At 41.4% G+C, this 16,592-nt stretch overlaps 1 protein-coding gene across 1 annotated transcript in view; it reads left to right on the forward strand.

Moving 5' to 3' along the window:
- ZSWIM5 (zinc finger SWIM-type containing 5) overlaps nucleotides 1–16,592 on the forward strand; it is a 1,363,657-nt gene that overhangs the window by 1,308,421 nt on the left and 38,644 nt on the right. The window contains exon 13 of the mRNA XM_044085901.1: nucleotides 10,601–10,682. Coding sequence (XP_043941836.1) covers nucleotides 10,601–10,682 — 82 coding nt within the window. The remainder of the gene's footprint in view (nucleotides 1–10,600; nucleotides 10,683–16,592) is intronic.

Genomic DNA, 16,592 nt, shown 5'->3' on the forward strand with positions numbered 1-16,592 from the left:
CATACGTAGACATGCTTGGTTAAAAGAACAAACCCTACCTGATCATGTTAAAGCAAAATTATTGGATGCACCTTTACAGCAGGATGTATTATTTGGTGTCAAAGCAGAAGAGGTTTTAAAGAAAATGGAGGATAAGGCAAAGTCTATGCAGACGGTCAAGGATTTTCATTTCAGCAGAAATTGGCCAACAAAAAACTGGTCCTTTCCAGCTTCTGACAGATCACAGAGGGGCAAATACAGATGCCCAAGGGGCAGAGGTCAGTCATAAGGCCCTTACAAACCTCGCCAATGGGGTACTGCTACCCAGAAAGGAGGAGAAGACAGGCCCCAAGCTAGCAGAAGACAAACACAATGACTCAGTACTCAAACTACCAAGCAAATCTCTCTTGGCAGCTCCCTTGGGAGGAAAATTAGCACTCTTTGCAGACAGCTGGCACATCATCACAAAAGACAAATGGGTCCTAAACATGGTCTCACAAGGATACAGATTCCACTTTCATACCTTGCCAAGGATTAAAGGAATGCCAAACATGCCACCAAATCAATGGGCAGAGGCACAAAAACAAATTACAGCTCTCATGGACATGAGAGCCATACAACAGGTACCTACACAGGAGCAAGGACAAGGATTTTACTCAAGACTCTTTCTAGTCCCAAGAAAAGACAAAGCATGGAGACCCATTCTGGATCTTTCAATTCTGAACACCTATCTACAAGTACCAAAATTCAAGATGCTAACACTACAGCAGCTTCTTCCCATGCTGGGCAAGAATGCTTGGCTAGTAACGTTGGACCTCAAGGAGGCATACCTGCATGTCCCTATCAGACAAAATTGCAGAAGATACCTCCACTTTATTGCAGGTTCAACCCATTATCAATTCTCTGCACTGCCCTTTGGCTTATCTACTGCGCCCAGGGTCTTCACAAAATGCCTGGCACCAGTAATTGCATACTGCAGACAAAGAAGAATTCAAATATACCCATACCTGGACTACTGCCTCATTCAGGCAGAAAGCAAGGACATTCTTTTAAAGCATTTGGCATATGTCAAACACCTTCTAAGTTGCCTAGGGTACACAGTAAATGAAAAGAAATCAAAACTACTGCCCTCACAAAACATAATATTCCTGGGTGCCAGCTTGACCCTCTCTCACCCCCTAAAGGGCCCATCTCAATACCAAAAGACTGCCAAATTATGGTAATCACGGCCACACAGGTAGAAACCGCACTCTCCAAAGCTAAGAATACAGCATCCATGGGACCAGATGACATCTCTGGGCTGTGTACTACAAAATGAACTGGCACCTCACCTAAGTGTCATGTTTAATCATAGTCTCACCTCAGGCTTCATGCCCACTGAGTGGCGCACAGCTACAATTATCCCACTCCACAAGGGGGGATCCACCTTGAATCCCAGGAACTACCATCTCATCAGTTTGACAAGCCTGATCTACAAGGGCATGGAATGCATTATCATGGAACTTATAAACAAAGACACTGGCAACCTTCGAACACTGTACCCCACCGAGTTTGTGTTCGTGAAGGGCCGATCTCGTCTCCTGAACCTGACTTGACTTCTTCGAATCAGTCTCCAGAGCTGTGGATGAGGTAAGACGGTCCACACTGCCTATCTGGACCTTGCCAAGGCCTTCAACACCATCCCCCACTCTGGAATCATAGGTAAACTTACTAAGCTGGGCATAAATTCCTACATCACTTGATGGGTTGCCAACTGGCTTAATGACAGAACCCAGACAGTAAAGTAGCTGACTGCAAATCCAGCTCCAGACAAGTGGAGTACCTCAGGGTTCAGTCCTGGGACCGCTCTTGTTTGGCATCTACTTCTCTGAAGTACAAGCCAACTCTAAGGGACTCTGCCTAACAAAGTTCACAGATGACTGCAAACTGGGAGCCATTACTGAATCCCCAAATGATGTGGATATTTTACAAAAGGGCCTTACAGAAACAGATACTTGGTGCCAGAGCCATGGGCTCAAGCTTAATGCCAAGAAATGTATTGTTATCCCCTTTGGGAAAAAATATGTACCCATGAATTACCACATAGGTGGCAGTACACTAAACACCGAAAGTGTGAGGAGAGACGTAGGGACACAGGTGTACACTAAACACCGAAAGTGTGAGGAGAGACGTAGGGACACAGGTGGATAGTGGTCTCACCTTCGATAACCACATCGCCACAACAATCAGAAAATCCTTCCATGTGGCACACCTCATCACCAAGGGCTTTTCATCCAGAAAAAAGGAGGTCATTGTCCCACTGTACTCATCCCTCATTAGACCCATTATAGAGTTCAATGCCCCATTTGGTATGTACCTCACAAGACATCTGCAACAGCTGGAAAGGCCGCAGAAATACCTCACTAAAAGAATAATAGGCCTAAAGCAGATGCACTATGCTGACAGTCTAAAAAAACTCCAGCTATACTCTGTGGCATATCGTCTACTCAGAGGCAATCTCTGCTTAACATACAAGGCCATGTCAAACCCTGAGCTGTTGGACATGCTCCACTTAAAGAAATACCAATCCCTCAGAGCCACATGCTCCAGGGATCTAAACCTTGTCATCACAATGAACAAAACATGCTGGTGGGATAGGTTCCTGACCAGGAGACTCCCCATACTCTGGAATAGACTGCCCATACATGTCAAGCAGAGTGCCTCCTTGGCCCTCTTCAAAAGTAACCTTGACGATTGGATGAGAGACAGAAAATTCACCCCGGGGATCACGTCAGGCGCCCTGCTAGAGAGGGGTCCAGGGAAGTAAATATTGTGAGAAAAAATATCCGAGGAATTGTTTGGCTAGGCTTGTATAGGCCCTAGGGCCAATAGCCTAGTACCAACCTATGAACCTATGAATACAAAGGCCCAGATGGCTCATCTCATGCCAGACAAGCAACAACAGCTGACTCAGTACTTCAAAACAAAGACCCAACTCCCTGCAAGAAAAATTCTGCAGGCCTTGGGATTCATGGCATCTTGCATACTGCTAATACCATTTGCAAAACTTCATGAGGAAATTACAATGGTACCTGAAAAGCGTATGGACTCAGCACAGCCACAGCTTGGAAACAATGATACCACTCATTCCCTGCCTTCAACAGGAGTTTCTGTGGTGGGCACAGGCATGTCACCTCAACAAGGGTCGGTCTTTTGCCTTACCCACAGCCAGGCAAACTATGACAACAGATGCATCGGACTATGTCTGGGGAGCACACATGGCAGGACAGTGCATTCAGGGCAAATGGACTACAGATCAAAGGCATCTGCATATCAATCAAAAAGAAATGCTAGCAGTACAGAATGCCCTAACAGCTTTCAAGGACCTCTTACACCCAGGGCAACTAATAATAAAGACGGACAACAGTAATGTGGTACATAAGCAAGGGGGCACACATTCCTACCCTCTATGCAGGCAAGCAATGACCTTGTGGAACACAGCACTGCCTTACCAGGTTCAATTACAAGCACAATTCCTGCCAGGAAAGAAAAACACATTGACAGATGACCTAAGCAGAAACATCATGGATCCCCACGAGTGGAAAATAAATCCACAAGTATTTGCAATGATAACTCAAGAATGGGGACGCCCAGACATAGATCTGTTTGCCAACCCCCAAAACTACCAACTTAAAAAATTTTGCACAAGGACATTCCATCCACAAGCTTGGAAAGTGGACACCCTCTCATTCAGTTGGAAAACATTAACAGTGTATGCCTTTCCTCCACTGCCTCTTCTAGCAAAGGTACTGCTGAAAGTCAGATTAGAGAGGCCACAATGATGCTCATTGCACCAGACTGGCCACGCCAGCACTGGTATCCAGTTCTAAGGAACATGGCCCATGGCCCACCATGGATTTTACCACAAATTCCTCACCTGCTCACACAGTGAGACAGTCCGATTCTACACAGCCAGCTCAAGACTTTAAACCTGGTTGCATGGCAAATTACCTAAACAACCAGCCAACACCTCTATCCAAAGCTGCTATGGATGTCATTCTGGAGGCCAGGAGGCCCAGCACCAGGAAAACCTATTCAGACAAATGGAAAAGATTTTCCGCCTGGAACCAGGCTAAAGGCCAAAATCCCCTTGATCCAAACATTCCTCAGATTCTACAATATTTAACTGAGATGTTGCACAAAGGACTTTCCTTTTCATCTATTAAGATCCACGCCTCAGCAATTTCAGCTCATTACAACATAGATCCGCCTTTATTTTTACATCCACTCCTAAGACAGTACCTCAGAGGGGCTAAGAGCATAAGACCGCCCAGGAGAGCACCAACACCTACTTGGGATCTCAACTTTGATCTGGAAAAGCTTACACTGCCGCCCTTTGAACCAGCTTGTTCAGCTGATTTAAAATTTCTTTCATGGAAAACTGCCCTGCTACTAGCAATAACTTCAGCTAGAAGAGTCTCAGAGCTACAGGCACTAATGGCAGTGGAGCCTTTCCTCATTTTTCATCAAGACAGAGTCTCTACAAACTAACCCTTCCTTTATGCCAAAGGTGGTATCCAATGTGACCCTAAACCAAACCATTCATTTGCCCACCTTTTTCCCAAATCCCCAGAACAAAGGAGAAAGACTCCTGCACTCTTTGAACATTCACAGGCAATTACGTTGCTACTTGGATAAAACTAAGGCTTTCAGAAAATCTGACCAGCTCTTTGTAGCCGATGCTGTAGGATCACAAGGAAAAGCTATCTCAAAACAGACCATTTCAAAATGGATAGGACATTGCATACGTTTCTGCTACACGCATCATGGGAAACCGGTACCTGCTAACATTAGGTCCCACTCCACCAGGGCTACAGCTACATCAGCAGCCTTTCTCAGGGGGGTGCCAACGAACGATATTCTGGAAGCTGCAACTTGGAGTTCAGTGCACACCTTCACCAAACACTATCACTTACCTCTATATTCTAAGACCAGAGCCGGTTTTGCCACTGCAGTTTTGCAGGGCCTACTAGCTTCTTCTAACCCTGTTTAACTCCACCACCCATCCTTAGCTTTGGGATTCAACCCAAGTGTGATGACTGCAGCAGGGTAACACAATGAACATAAGTTTCTGCTACACACAGTCATCACACTTGGGTTATCCTGCCGTCAGGCGGTACCGCAGTCGGCCTGAGATCCTAAGTCTTGGTCCGGCGTCTGTTGCTGTCGCTTCTTCCCTGACATCAGTGCACCAGGGGTATATAAGAGGCATCCGATGCCATTTTCTTCAGTTTTTCTTGCCCCAGATGTCAGGTGCCCCCAATAGGTAGGCAATATATATATATATATATATATATATATATATATATATATATATATAGCTATATAAACAAGTACATATAAAAATAAAAGAATACCTTTACCTTCAGGCACAAGCAAATACACCACAGAGGTTGTATAGGTTAGAGTGGTATAGATAAGTCCAGCTAGTTCAGAGGGGATGGAGGGAGGGTAACCTGGACTGCAGCAGGGTGAACACTCGAACATCTACATTTATGGTAGGTACAAAACTGTACTATCCTCTACAGCTTATTTTCAACCACCTTCATCTAAAGCATGCTACCTGATGCTTGTATCTTTATCTTCCTTTTTAGAAACTGTTGCTGTCTTTGTGGAAAAATACATTTCGTACATCCCTGCAATAAACTATTACAACTTTAGTTCTGCTAATACCTTTGAGTCAGTATTCATATTGGATTCTACATTTTTAGTGTACTTAAATCCTGAATGAAAGTCCTCTGCACCACATACTTTCAGGGAGATATTAGCAGAAGTATTGTACCAGTGTGCAAAATTTGTATAATTGTTATAAAGAAAAGTTAAGTTTCTCCTGTGTGACAAAACACACTGCACATATTTTTGAAAACATGCACGTTTTAGGAGTTTACAGGAGAACTAATAACACAAGTATTGTATTGCCTTGCAGTTACAAATTAAACAAGTACTTCAAAATAATTTATTGAGCAGATAAAAACTAATGACAGAAACTCCACAATATTTAAAAATCCCACAGAAATCAGATTTTCTAAATGTCTTTGTGGCCACTGTCTTTTCAAGCATCTTTCTGTTCACAAACTTTTTTTGGAGTATTTCTGACTTTAAACTACCCATGCAAGTTGAAATTGTATTGCCAACTAGCACACGTACCAAAATAAACAGTTTTGCTTCCTAATTTCTAACAAGCTGTCCTCCTAGACATGCCTTGGTATAATGTTTCCAACCAGTCAAACCATTTTCCATTTTAAATGATTTATTTTGTCCTCGAGTAAACGTATTGGAATGGACATGTGTTTATGGTCTTAGAAGTTCTCGTGCTTTACCTGCTCTAGTCAGATGAATAGCCTGTGTTAAGTAGTTGAAACATATGAAAGAATGTCAGCATCCTGATAACAAAGGACACGTTAGACTGGATTCATAAAGGTTACCACAAAGTGTACACTTTCTGAATTCAAGAAAATCCCTACCACAATGCTAGTGTTTTTATATTCATTCAGAAGGGTTACACTAAATGTACACATTCTGGTAACCATTGTGAATTCTGACTATTACCTTTTGACTATGCATGTTATTTGACAAGTGCTGGAAAATATACATTTATAGAGTATTGCTTTCCTGACTGTTTACTTCATGAGTATCTATCTTTTATTTTATTTGTGAGCCAAACAAGTAAAGTAGTCTTTCTTGGATTCTCTTCAGTCATGACCTAAGCTGCAAGGAGAAGGTTAAACTCGCACACTAGACATGATGAATGTCTGCTTTTTCTCAAGGAGTGTATTGCATGTCTCTCTCTCTCTCTTTGTGTAGTGGTGTTCTTTTGGAATGTAAAATGCTTGCTAAAAACCTGACCGCATGTAGGCAGAATCCTTCAAAATTTAACTAAATGTACTGTGTAAAACAGTTTGTTGACATGAGCATCTGCCTCAAAAGCACACAACAAAGTAAAGTAGTAAGAGAGATGAGGAGTTGGCAAAGATTTCATAAAGTATTCTAAAACATGAAAGTGTTTTATAGAATAAACTGATAAAACCTAAGCTTTTGATATATATATATATATACTACACCATCAGAATGATTACCTTATTGTTTGTTTAAGTTTAATGTGTAAGAGAGTAAATTAGGCTGTGCCTTAGATTAAAGTATAAATTCTTCTGAGGCTTTTGGCACTGCATCATCCCTTGTCGTAACTCTCATTAAAACCAACATAGTCTTGAACACAAAGCGTTTGGATAGTTTGTAAGTTAGCTTAATGCACACACTTTCTTCCCACTGGAGTGAAATCCTCTTGTCTTACCAAAACCTATAAATGTAGGTTTTTCTCTTGGATCTGTTTTTGGCTACTAGTTTTCATTGTCTTCATCAGCAGCATGTCAACCAACTAATGTCCTTTAAAGTTTAATCCAATGCACAGGTGATGGTACTCTGTTTTATTCTGCCAAGACAGTAACTGAAGTTATCCATCTCTGCATGCACTGTACTGAAGTCAAAGACTACTTACTAATTCATGCCTACTTTAAAATCATAGTAAAAACAAAATTGTGCTGTTTGGTGGATACACTATAGTCCCTAATCATTCTTGTAGCCTTTAAATAACAGCAAAAAGTAGCAGTGGAGTTCACTGTGACCTGAAATTTTTTTGAACATATCAGCAAAGCATTTTCAAAATCAAACTGAACATTTGGGCTAATACTGTAAAGTCAGACTTTATTCACAAAGTATGACTTTGCTACCACTGCCCGTTCCTGTCATCTGGCTATCTTCCTGTATCCAGATGAAATTCTTATCACTTTTCAGACTGCCCAACTATCTAAATTTGAACAGGCCTATACCTGGTGGCAAAATGTTCTGCTGTCTTCTGTTCACTGTGTCACAACTGTCTTGTAATTAAGTACAGTGACACAAAGTGAAGGGTTGTATTGTTACTTGTCAGTTTAAATGTATCTTTTCTATTTATTTATTCCGAGAGATGCCCCATCCTGAGAATGTCATTCATTGGTACCATGAGTACCAGGTCATGGAATTACTCCAGAGGGATATTGACCTTGGCAGTGGCTTCCAAGATGTGGAGCAAATTATCTGGCGATGTTAGTCAAATTCCCCTACTGGTATACTTTTAAGAAGGCTGTTAAAACATTCTTTGGAGTAAACCAGAAGTGGCAACAATGCTGATATCATCAGACCCTCTCCCCCTTACTTGACTCTCTCAGTTGTGAAAATGTTCAGTGTTCCCCTGTTCTTGTGGTCCCTCCATCTTATATGTCCTATTCTCATTGGTCTCCATGCTTCTCCACCTAGCTTAGTTCATCTTTTTCTCCTCAATTCAGGTACATTTTAAGTTCTTTCTTTCAGATTGTTAAATGTGTATTACTTGATCATATTACATTGATTACAGTCACTGGGTGACTGTAACACTACAAAAGTAATTTACAGGGCACAGTGCTATGAATGTGATGCATTTTATGTGGGCAAGACTGTAAATAAATTTTAAGCATAGGATTTCATGCCCTCTGGCAGAAATCCGCTCTGGATGTAAAAATAATGCACTAGCCAAACGCCTTGCTCTTCATAAAAGACACACTGGTTTTAATTTCCAGATGGTGGATCCGCATAGACTTGGGTGATCTTGAAAAAAGACATCCCGAGTATGCTGGAGAAACATGAACTCATGTGGCAATTAAAGCTGAACTCTCTTAGGAAGCCTGAACTAAACTGTTAGTGTTCACTTAAAAGTGTACTGGAACTTAGAAAATTACCCCATTATTTACAAGACTAATTTTATTGTATTTTATTTTATTATTCCAGTTGGTTTAAATTTCATGTTAAAATCAGTTTTAAGTGTATATTTTGTTTTTGTTATCATACATGTTTTTTCTTTTTCTTGTTCTTTTTTCCACTTTATTTGAAATGATGTGTAATAACAATACTAATTATACATTAATATTTTGTAGCGCGATTTTAGGGTTCTTGTACACAGACCTGAAGAAGTTGAAGGACGAAAGAGAGCTTTGTTAATAGGTTATGGACATAGAATATGATTTTTACAACTGATTTTTTGCATGCAAAGTGTATTTGTATATATTTATATATTTTTTTAGATTACCAAATGGGGTAAGGTTTATATATTTCTAGCCATGTAGTATATTGTCTTGGATAAAATCACAGACTTAATAATCTGGTTAAATAAGAGGTACCACATAATTATTAATTTTAAAGTATGTACGAGTTGTATTATTATGACAGCTAGTAAGTAGGGCAGGACCAGCTTGAATGTCACACTGATGGGGGGAAGGGATGTGAATTTAACATGTATACCAATAACACTTTGTTTTACAGCACAATAAACCACTCCCTTGCCTAGACACTTCTGAGGAAACTGTTGCTCTGTTATTTGTTTTAACTTGGATCGCTTTTCTGTGTACTTAAAAGGATTTTTGACTGCAAGCAGACTGCCTACCCTGCTTTTATTACTTTCAAATACTTAGCAATTCTGTATAATATTTCAAATTATATATTTATTTATTATTTTTTTGACTTAGGACGAGTTTGCTATTTTTATTACCATTATCTGATCTGATTAAATATACAGTAATTAACTAGATACAGCTTCCACACAGATAAGTTTCTTACACTGTTTTGCTTATAAATTTACCTTACGTATGCACCATTGTGGCTCAGTGTTTGGTGTGATTTCATCAACAGTGTCACCATCTTATGTACAAGTTTAAGTTTTGCTTACATATTGAATTACATTGTACATAAAATATTACCTGTAGCTTCACAAAAGTGGTCTTAGTGGATGCCATGTCAGGGTCCTTACACTGGGCCTTTTCTATTAGAACCTTGCTTTAGCCATCCAGTGTGTTTTTGCTGGAGTGGTTTGAGTATTTTATTTACCCTTAGCTGTTTGCCAGCAATGGTCTTTGAAGGACACTGCAGTTTTGTAAAAAATTGACATGAAATATGTTTTAAAATAAGTGGTTGGTAGCCAGCAGCATGTTTTGCTTTCATTCCCAGTTTTCTCCTCTGTACTGTTTCTTGAGTTTTATGACATGTTGCTGTTCATGTTTATTGCATGTCCTTTTTATTCCTTTAATAAATTTAAGGTTCAGCATGCTGGAGAATTTTAGACATTAATTGGATTACCATATTTGTAGGCAAGAAGCCAGCTACTTTAAAGTATCTTAAGATGATAGGTCTTGCCAGGTGCTTTGAAAACGTTTATGTAGTCATAACTGTGACAGACTTGTTGCATACTCTTGCATACCATTTTCCCAGGCAATGCCAAATTGCATATCTCAGTTGTATGGAAAATGGGGGCCTTTGCAAGTCTTTGGCTAGGTTCTTTGGCATTTCACATAATTGATCTGGGACAGTGGCTAATTTTGCAGTTTGATAATTTTTTGTAATTTGTGCACAGGTGTTAATTTCAGAAGTGGGAATTGTGAATCTCCAGTAAAAATCTGAGAAGTTTTGAATTGCCATTCTCATTAATCATTTGCATTTGACTAACGTTCAAGTAAAATAGTGTTGTTGTGCACTTTGTGTACAAATAAGTGTTACTGAAATATGCTTTTATAACTTTCAGGTTATGAGGATGACCTTATCCACCTTGAACTGGAGACGGAGAGAGATGGTGCGATGGTTGGTCACATGTGCTACTGAAGTTGGTAGGTGTCTCAAAAGATATTTTTGCTGGTGAGATTTTGTTCACGGTTTTTTTCTCACCATATCTTAACAGTTTACTTGTGACATCCTTCTGATCATGGCAGTTATTTCCTCATTGCCTTTCCAGACATCGTTTGGCAGTAGTGTGGTACATCTACAAGCAGGGAAGAAGCAGATCTTATCCGTTATGTTGACAAGCCATGAAGAGAATGGCATTGAGTGATATCTTCTCACCGCTTTCTAACAGCAACATATATCCCAGGGAAATCCATTGTGTTAGCGGACAGGTAGAGCAGGGTCTATCCTTCCTCATGAGTGTTCTCTAAATCCATTAGTCACAGAGCATATTTTCATCTGTTGGGGGCCGACCTTGCTGCAATCTCGTTTCTTCTCTCCACAACACCAAGTACAGCAAGTTCTTTGCTGTAATCCCCAAGGAGGAGGAGGAGTCATAAAGGATTGCTTTGACCCACAATTGGTCCCCAGGATTCCTTTATGCCTTCCCCTCCCATTCCTTTGATTCCAAAATTTTTACTGAAGGCACTGGTGAAGAAGATCAGTCTTCCTCATAGCCCCTTAGCGACAGTCTTCCTCATAGCCCCTTAGCGACAGTCTTCCTCATAGCCCCTTAGCGACAGTATTCCACATAGCCCCTTAGCGACAGTCTTCCTCATAGCCCCTTAGCGATTTCTACATTTATGGTTTCCCCTTCCTCTGGCCTCATCTAGTTTACCCTCCCTGGTTGCTGGGCTCTGCTCTAGTTCTACTCTCTCATCCATCGTGATTGCCTCACAGACATTCAATCCCTCAAGCTGACCGCATGGTTTCTCCATATCCACTGATGGCTCGACAGTCCAGGTTGTCATCCGTGGTTGTTCATATTTTAACTTCTTCCCAGATTTTCTTGAGGAAGATTTGGGAGTCTTATGGGAGGTAACACATTTGCTAGTATTTGAAAAGCTTCAGGAATTGAAAGGTGTTGCCAAAGCTGATCTAGAAATGCAGTTTTCCTTGTGTGTTCTGGCAGTATGGCCAGATGCTGAGAAGCAAGTGCATCATTAGTCAGGCTTCATTTTCCTTTCAGATGTGAACTGGCATGTGTAGGGCTTGTGCTTAAAATGGCAGTCATCATACCATTTCAGCTGACAGGGCAGAATTTATGTGAATTTCATCTGTTTGTCTGAATGCAAAGAAAGAGCTAAAGCCGTAGTGGTTAGCATAATATGTGTGTACATACTGAGCAAAGTTTCCATTTGATCTTTGTGGCATGTTCATAAACCAAAAACAGAAAGAGGCATTAACGCCACATGAAATTCCTTTATCTTGATTGCACTGACCTATTACAGGAGAATAGTCTGTTTTCTACCCTTTGTTGAATAAAAGTATCCAAAAGTGGTTTTGCTAGGGCACAGCTGCTAGTAGTGTGATCAATATACTGAAATCAGTCCTTAGTAGACATGGAATACCAAACCAGGTTGTGTCAACAATAATCCTCAATTTCTGTACCAAGAGAATGGGACTTCCAAGCACATCACATCTAATCCAAGTTACCAAAAGTCCAGTGACCAAGATGAACACTTGATTCAAATATTCACAGAGGTCCTAAACAGAAACAATTCTTCTGGCCAGCCGTACTGTTGCCTACCTCTACTGGAATACAGAGTTGTACTTTCACAGGCTGTGGAAATCTCCACCTCGGTTGTCGGTGGAAAGGAAGCTTGGAACGGATTCCTACAGCATTTTGTTCGCTGGTTCCAGAAAGTAAGTAACTTGAACTACTACGTCTACAATGAATATGGATGAGAGAGAGCAGCTGTATAACAAAACTTTGAAACTTTCAGCTGTAAATGGAGAAGGAGAAGCCAGCTCTGTTGACCTAGAGGGATAAAGTCTTGACCATAATACGTCACCCAGGTTTAGTTAGTGGCTTGGATGTCTGTAGGAGCTGGTATTATAATGATGGTCATGTCTATCCTGGGGAGTGGCAAGGACATTGGCGGTTCCCGTACTAGTAACTGAATGACCATGCCTGACCCCGTGCCAGTAGTTCTGCCTTGTGGGAGTAGCTTGAGCACTAAATGGTCATCAGTTACTTCTTTGGCAAGGAACGGAATTAGGTTCACCCGCCCAAATTCGGATTGGAACATTTCCTAACCACATTGACCCTTTTAGAGGTTAACATGATCAAACTGTTGCACTGGATAGGGAATGAGAGAGCCTTAAGTGCTCTTAGAGAACGAATGCTTTGATTTAGGGACTGGTAGTGGAGCCATTGGGCAGGTTGTTTGGATGAGCCAACAGACTGAGGAATAAACTGGCTTGTTTTGTGATGGCAAAACTATGGACAGTGGTGATCAGCTTCATAGTCAGCAAACACAAGGGCTGTTTAAAAAAAAAAAGTGGCGATACTAGAAAATAGTTTTGGGTAGTAATCGTAGCTGCATGCCACTGTAGTTGCAGCCAAGATTACATGTTGAATAAAAATTGTTTTCTGCTGAAACAGTATATTCTGTAAGTATGCCAGTAACTTATGCTGTTGGCACTCATCCTGAGACTGTTGCAAAGCTTAGGAAGGAGTCGCATGTTGTACTATTCAAGCTACTGCTTTTTTTTTTTTTTTTTTTTTTTTTTTATCGACTATTGCTTTGATTGATGATGGGATGTAAAAGGGCAAACTATGTTCCAAAAACAGTTATTGTAATAGATTTGGCAGACTGATAAAGTACCACTCAGACTTCTGAACTATATTTAGTTCATAACTTGGTACAGCATCCCAGTGTAGTAGTCCTGTGATTCAGTTTGCATACCTGTAGTGTATTTATCTTATGTTCTTCGTGTTTCACTGTTGCAGTCATCACATTTGGGTTATCCTGCCAGGGATAGCCCTCAGTTGGCCCAAATACCAGAGGCTTAGTATTTCTGCGTCGGTTGCTGTCACTCCAGGACTGACATCAGGTCATCAGTGGTATAAAAACAGGCAGCCGACGCCATTACATCAGTCTTTCTTGCCAAGGAGCCCAAAGCAGAAGCACTTTGCACGAGTGCCAGTCGGCCGCTACCTGAATTTTCATTTCCGAATTGAAGTTGAAGTCTTCAAAAGCTAAGTACCCCATTGGGGATCCTTTTTTCTTGCTCTAACCGAGGTCAGAAAAAGTTAACAATCGTCTTGCCTGTGAAAAGCAAATACCACACCGAGACTTCCATTCTTACTGTGTCACCTGTTTAGGCCCAGACCACGACGTCCCTCGCTGTCACTTTTGTGCTTTGTTCAAGGCCAGAACTCTACATCGTCCGGGCCCTTGTTGTAGCTAGATATTTTCGCTCTCAGTCCTCGAATTCCTTTATGGCTTCGTTAAGCCCATCCGACTACCGATCTTCCAAAAAAAATAAGGGTAAAGACAGAGATAGACAGCACAGGTCCAAAACTGCCGACGACGCTTCCGCTAAGCTAGCTGTCAGTTCTCCAGTTCTCAGTGAGGCACTTACACAGGCCCTGATGCCCGCTTCTGTGGATTTGCAGGCCGCTACAGAGACCTTTTCGGAGTTCGGTATGCCTCGAGACTCTTCTTTCACTAAGGATCCTGCTGATGTCTTTACCTTGGAGGGGTCTGGAGCCACTGAGCAGGCACCGGCTTCTGAGGAAGTACTTCGCACTACCGATACTAGACAGAGACCGACGACTTCTTTCATGTCTTCACTTCTTTCTAAAACTACAGAGTTTCTAAAGCCCAGGATACGAACTATTCCCAAAAAACTGACGACCCAAGCTCAGGCATCTGCTTCCTTGCCTCAATCTCAAATGCTTAAAATGGCGGAAGACCTCATTATGCTTATTAGGGGAAGTCAGGCTACCCCTTCCAAAAGAAAAAGAGACTTGTCTCCAGTATTTTTGTCTGAACGGAGTCCGATGACTGATGCTTCTGAAAATGAAGATATGCAACCCCTCTCTGCTTATGAGGATTTTGATGCAGAGGAATCCATCTCTTCAGCCTTTCCACCCAAAGACTTTTCCTTTGGGGAAACCCTTCATACTTTAAGGGAGAATTTCCAATTGGAATGTCAGGACTATCCTTGGTCAAAAAAGAGACTCGGAGAATTCTTAGATCTTCCACAGCACAGACCTCTGGCCATTCCTCCTGTCCTGGATGTTGTGGATGATGTTTTTATGGAATCCAGTCTGACCCCTAACACCCCCCCCCCCCCTGCTCCCAGGAAACCTGACAGGTATTACAGCGTTACAAGAGTTAATGCATTCTGCAAGTCAAGTAACTAAGCACACCTTACAATGTGGCTTTGACTCCCTAGAAGCATCTTGGAGGGCAGCAGTCACTGGTTCTGTCCTCAGAAGGCATGCTTGGCTTAAGGAGCAGACCTTACCAGACCATGTCAAATCCAAATTATTGGACGGACCCTTGAACAAAGACAATTTGGCACCAAGGCAGAAGAGGTCTTAAAGATGGAAGAAAAAGCTAAATCTATGCAAACAGTTAAAGACTTCTTACTGGCCCAGCAACCGAGGTTCAGTAAGCATTGCCCCTCCAAGCACTGGTTCTTTCCAGTGGGGAATCATGCAGGAAATACCTACGTTTCAGGGCAGGATCAATGCACTTTCAGTTCTGTGTGCTTTCCTTTGGTTTATCTACTGCTCCCAGAGTTTTCACAAAATGTCTGGCTCCCGCCATTGCTTTTTGCAGACAAAGAAATATTCAAATTTACCCATACTTAGACGATTGCCTGATTCGGGCAGACAGGAAAAGCTGCTACAGCACCTGACCTTTGTAATAAATGTAGATGTTTGAGTGTATTCACTGTTGCAGTCCTGGTTTTCCTCCTCCATCGCCCTTCTCTCGCTCCTTACAAGGAAATTTTAGTATTTACTTTCTACTGGTTGTGGTCTTCCACCATAACCTAGCTCTCTATATGGGGGCTCCTGACAGGGCAAGAAAAACTGATGTAATGGCGTCGGCTGCCTGTTTTTATACCACTGACGACCTGATGTCAGTCCTGGAGCGACAGCAACCGACACAGAAATACTAAGCCTTTGGTATTTAGGCCAACTGAGGGCTACCCCTGGCAGGATAACCCAAATGTGATGACTGCAGCAGTGAATACATTCAAACATCTACATTTATGATAAGTGTACACAACTGTACTTTGCAGTGTATAGCTGTAAATTACTTGGAGAAAGCATGTTTTCCTTTTTCAAGTAAAAAGGGGGTGTCTCATATTAGGTATCTTGTTGTACTGTCCCTTAAATGTTTGTTGTTTGATTCATATGGTAGGACTAGGTTCTTTATTTTAGACTAAAACTCATGGGAAAGCATCCTGATATCTTTGCGGTCAGTTCATCTGTGCCATCCTGAACTGATAGCCAAAACCCTTTTTCTTGCAGCACTAACAAGTTTTCACTTTAGCTTTTTGTAGTACTTCACTGACCTCACTCCTCAAGAGACAGTCTCAGGATGTAAAATTGAGTGCTGACCAGTAGTGAAAACTGCAGAATGTCTGCTGTCTTGCCTAGTTTTACAGGCCAAGGCAAGCTCTTTTCTGAACTGTTTAGATTTGATTAGAGAAAATATGGTTGGATCTTCATGATCTATAGTCAGGGAAAAAAGGGAGAAAAAAAACGAAAGATATTAATAGGATCTGATGTCTTTTTTTGTCCATTCATCAATTGATGGGTTTTAGATCTGACCTTGGCCACTTCTAAAGACTTAGCTCCATAGCTCAAGCTCCTCCCCTTACCCATAGTAGTTCTTCCTAATCAGAAGTACCCCAGATCTTGTTTGAATGGACATGATCTTTGTAGCTCGGGTGTTTACAGTTTTTGGATAAGTGTTATCTTTCACATTTTATACTCTCTCCTTTATTGTTATTCCTCCCCATTCTACTTCAAAAGTCTGTTTACTTTT

Source organism: Protopterus annectens, chromosome 10.part0 (genome assembly GCF_019279795.1).
Source record: "Protopterus annectens isolate FY-2018-M chromosome 10.part0, PAN1.0, whole genome shotgun sequence".
NCBI classification, from domain to species: Eukaryota; Metazoa; Chordata; order Ceratodontiformes; family Protopteridae; genus Protopterus; species Protopterus annectens.